Below are 1,781 nucleotides of genomic sequence, written 5' to 3'. Positions count from 1 at the left end.
ATCGGAAGCAGGCTCCAGGCTCTGAGCTGTCAGCACAGAGCCTGATGCAGGGCTCAAACTTACGAACCATGAGATCATGACCCGAGCTGAAGTCAGACGCTTAACCGGCTGAGCCACCCAGGCGCCCCTATATACTTTTATTAAAGTGTACTTTTTAGCAGAATGTATAAAACTTACCATTGGATATTTTAGTTTTCGTTAATGTATAGTTGCATTTTATTTTATTTTAGCTTCTTACCCTGGCTTCCTAAAAGTCTTTTTTTTTTTTTATTTTTTTTTTAAGGAAGGCAAGTCTTGCTCTCATTCGAAAAATGATTCATTTTTGCTCTGAAGCACTCTTAAAAGAAGTTTGCGATTCTGACGTTGGTCACAATTTGCCTACAGTACTAGTGGAAATCACTGCAACCGTCCTTGATCAGGAGGTGAGCTTTTTATCTTTTTTGAGAGTCATGTACCTTTAATTTCCTTTAGACATGGTCAGTAAGATAATTTAATTTTTGTTTTAAGTTCAGTAAGTTGTTTTGTCTGAGAAACAACTGCATTTGTCTACTTCAGGCAACTAAACTTACTTTTATCATTTTCCCATAATTTTCTTTTTTTTTCCTCCCAGGATGATGATGATGGTCACTTGCTGGCATTGCAGATCATAAGGGATTTGGTGGATAAAGGTGGTGATATTTTTTTGGATCAGCTAGCCAGACTTGGTGTAATTAGCAAAGTGTCAACTTTGGCAGGTCCTTCCTCTGATGATGAGAATGAAGAGGAATCAAAACCAGAAAAAGTGAGTGATCTTAATTGCAGGGTTATCTGGAATAAGGTATCTTTGAGGAAATCTAATTCTAATTTATGATGGCTTTTGGCAAAATAATGGCAGTGTGAAGTAGTGGTACTTTAAAAAACTTATTGATAAAATTTAAAACTTACAAAAAAATTGTGAGTATTGGAGTGTTCTTTATAAATTTACTAATTATTGACGTTTTGCCCTATTAACTTTGCATAGACACTATGTGTGTGTGTGTGTGTGCGTGTGTGTGTGTCTGTATGTGTACATTTAAGAAATATTTGAGGGGCACCTGGCTGCCTTAGTTGGTAGAACATGAGGCTGTTGATCTCAGAGTTTTAAGTTTGAATCCTAACTGGGCATGGATACATAGTGCCTCTTTTAACACCCTAAAACTTCACCAAAAAACCAGGACGTTCTCTTGTATAATCCTGGTATAGTTATCAAAATCAGGAAATTTAATATTATATAAAACTATATTTAATTCAAAGACCATATTCAAATTTGCTGTTGTCCTTAATAGCAGTTTTCCCCCCTGGTCTAGAATCGAATCCAGGAGCATGTATTACATTTAGTTATCATGTTCCTAAGAACCCAGCCTTTCTTTTTCTTTCATAGCCTTGGCATTTGTGAAGAGGACAGTCCAGTTAATCTGGACAGTGACCCTTACTTTGCGTTCGTGATTCTATGTGGTTAGATTCAGGTTATGTGTTTTAAGCAGAGAAACCACAGAGGGGATTTACGTTTTTCTCAATGTATAATGTGCCTTCTCTTAGAGGCACACAGTGTCTGCTTTTTTGCTGATGATGTTACTTGGATCACTTGGTTGTTTGTCTCTGTCTGGTTTCTCTATCACAGAGTTACTCTTTTTCCTTTTGTAATTAATAAGTAATTTATTTATAGGGAGACTGTGTAAATCTATGGTTACTCATTAAACGTATACCCATGAGTTCCTTCCTTCCTTCCTTCCTTCCTTCCTTCCTTCCTTCCTTCCTTCCTT

The 1,781-nt window shown here is 36.7% G+C and overlaps 1 protein-coding gene across 6 annotated transcripts in view; it reads left to right on the top strand.

Annotated features, from left to right (window-relative positions):
• Window positions 1–1,781, top strand: part of HECTD1 (HECT domain E3 ubiquitin protein ligase 1) — a 93,717-nt gene that overhangs the window by 39,743 nt on the left and 52,193 nt on the right. For all 6 annotated transcript variants that reach the window (XM_040476863.1, XM_040476861.1, XM_040476859.1 and 3 more), the window contains exons 11-12: window positions 284–422; window positions 611–781. In XM_040476863.1, the coding sequence (XP_040332797.1) occupies window positions 284–422; window positions 611–781 (310 nt within the window). The remainder of the gene's footprint in view (window positions 1–283; window positions 423–610; window positions 782–1,781) is intronic.

Source organism: Herpailurus yagouaroundi, unplaced genomic scaffold, assembly GCF_014898765.1.
Source record: "Herpailurus yagouaroundi ecotype Mexico unplaced genomic scaffold, PumYag 141, whole genome shotgun sequence".
Classification (NCBI taxonomy): Eukaryota; Metazoa; Chordata; class Mammalia; order Carnivora; family Felidae; genus Herpailurus; species Herpailurus yagouaroundi.
The sequence above is the reverse complement of the archived record's forward strand: the minus strand, read 5'-3'. Positions and strand labels throughout refer to the sequence as shown.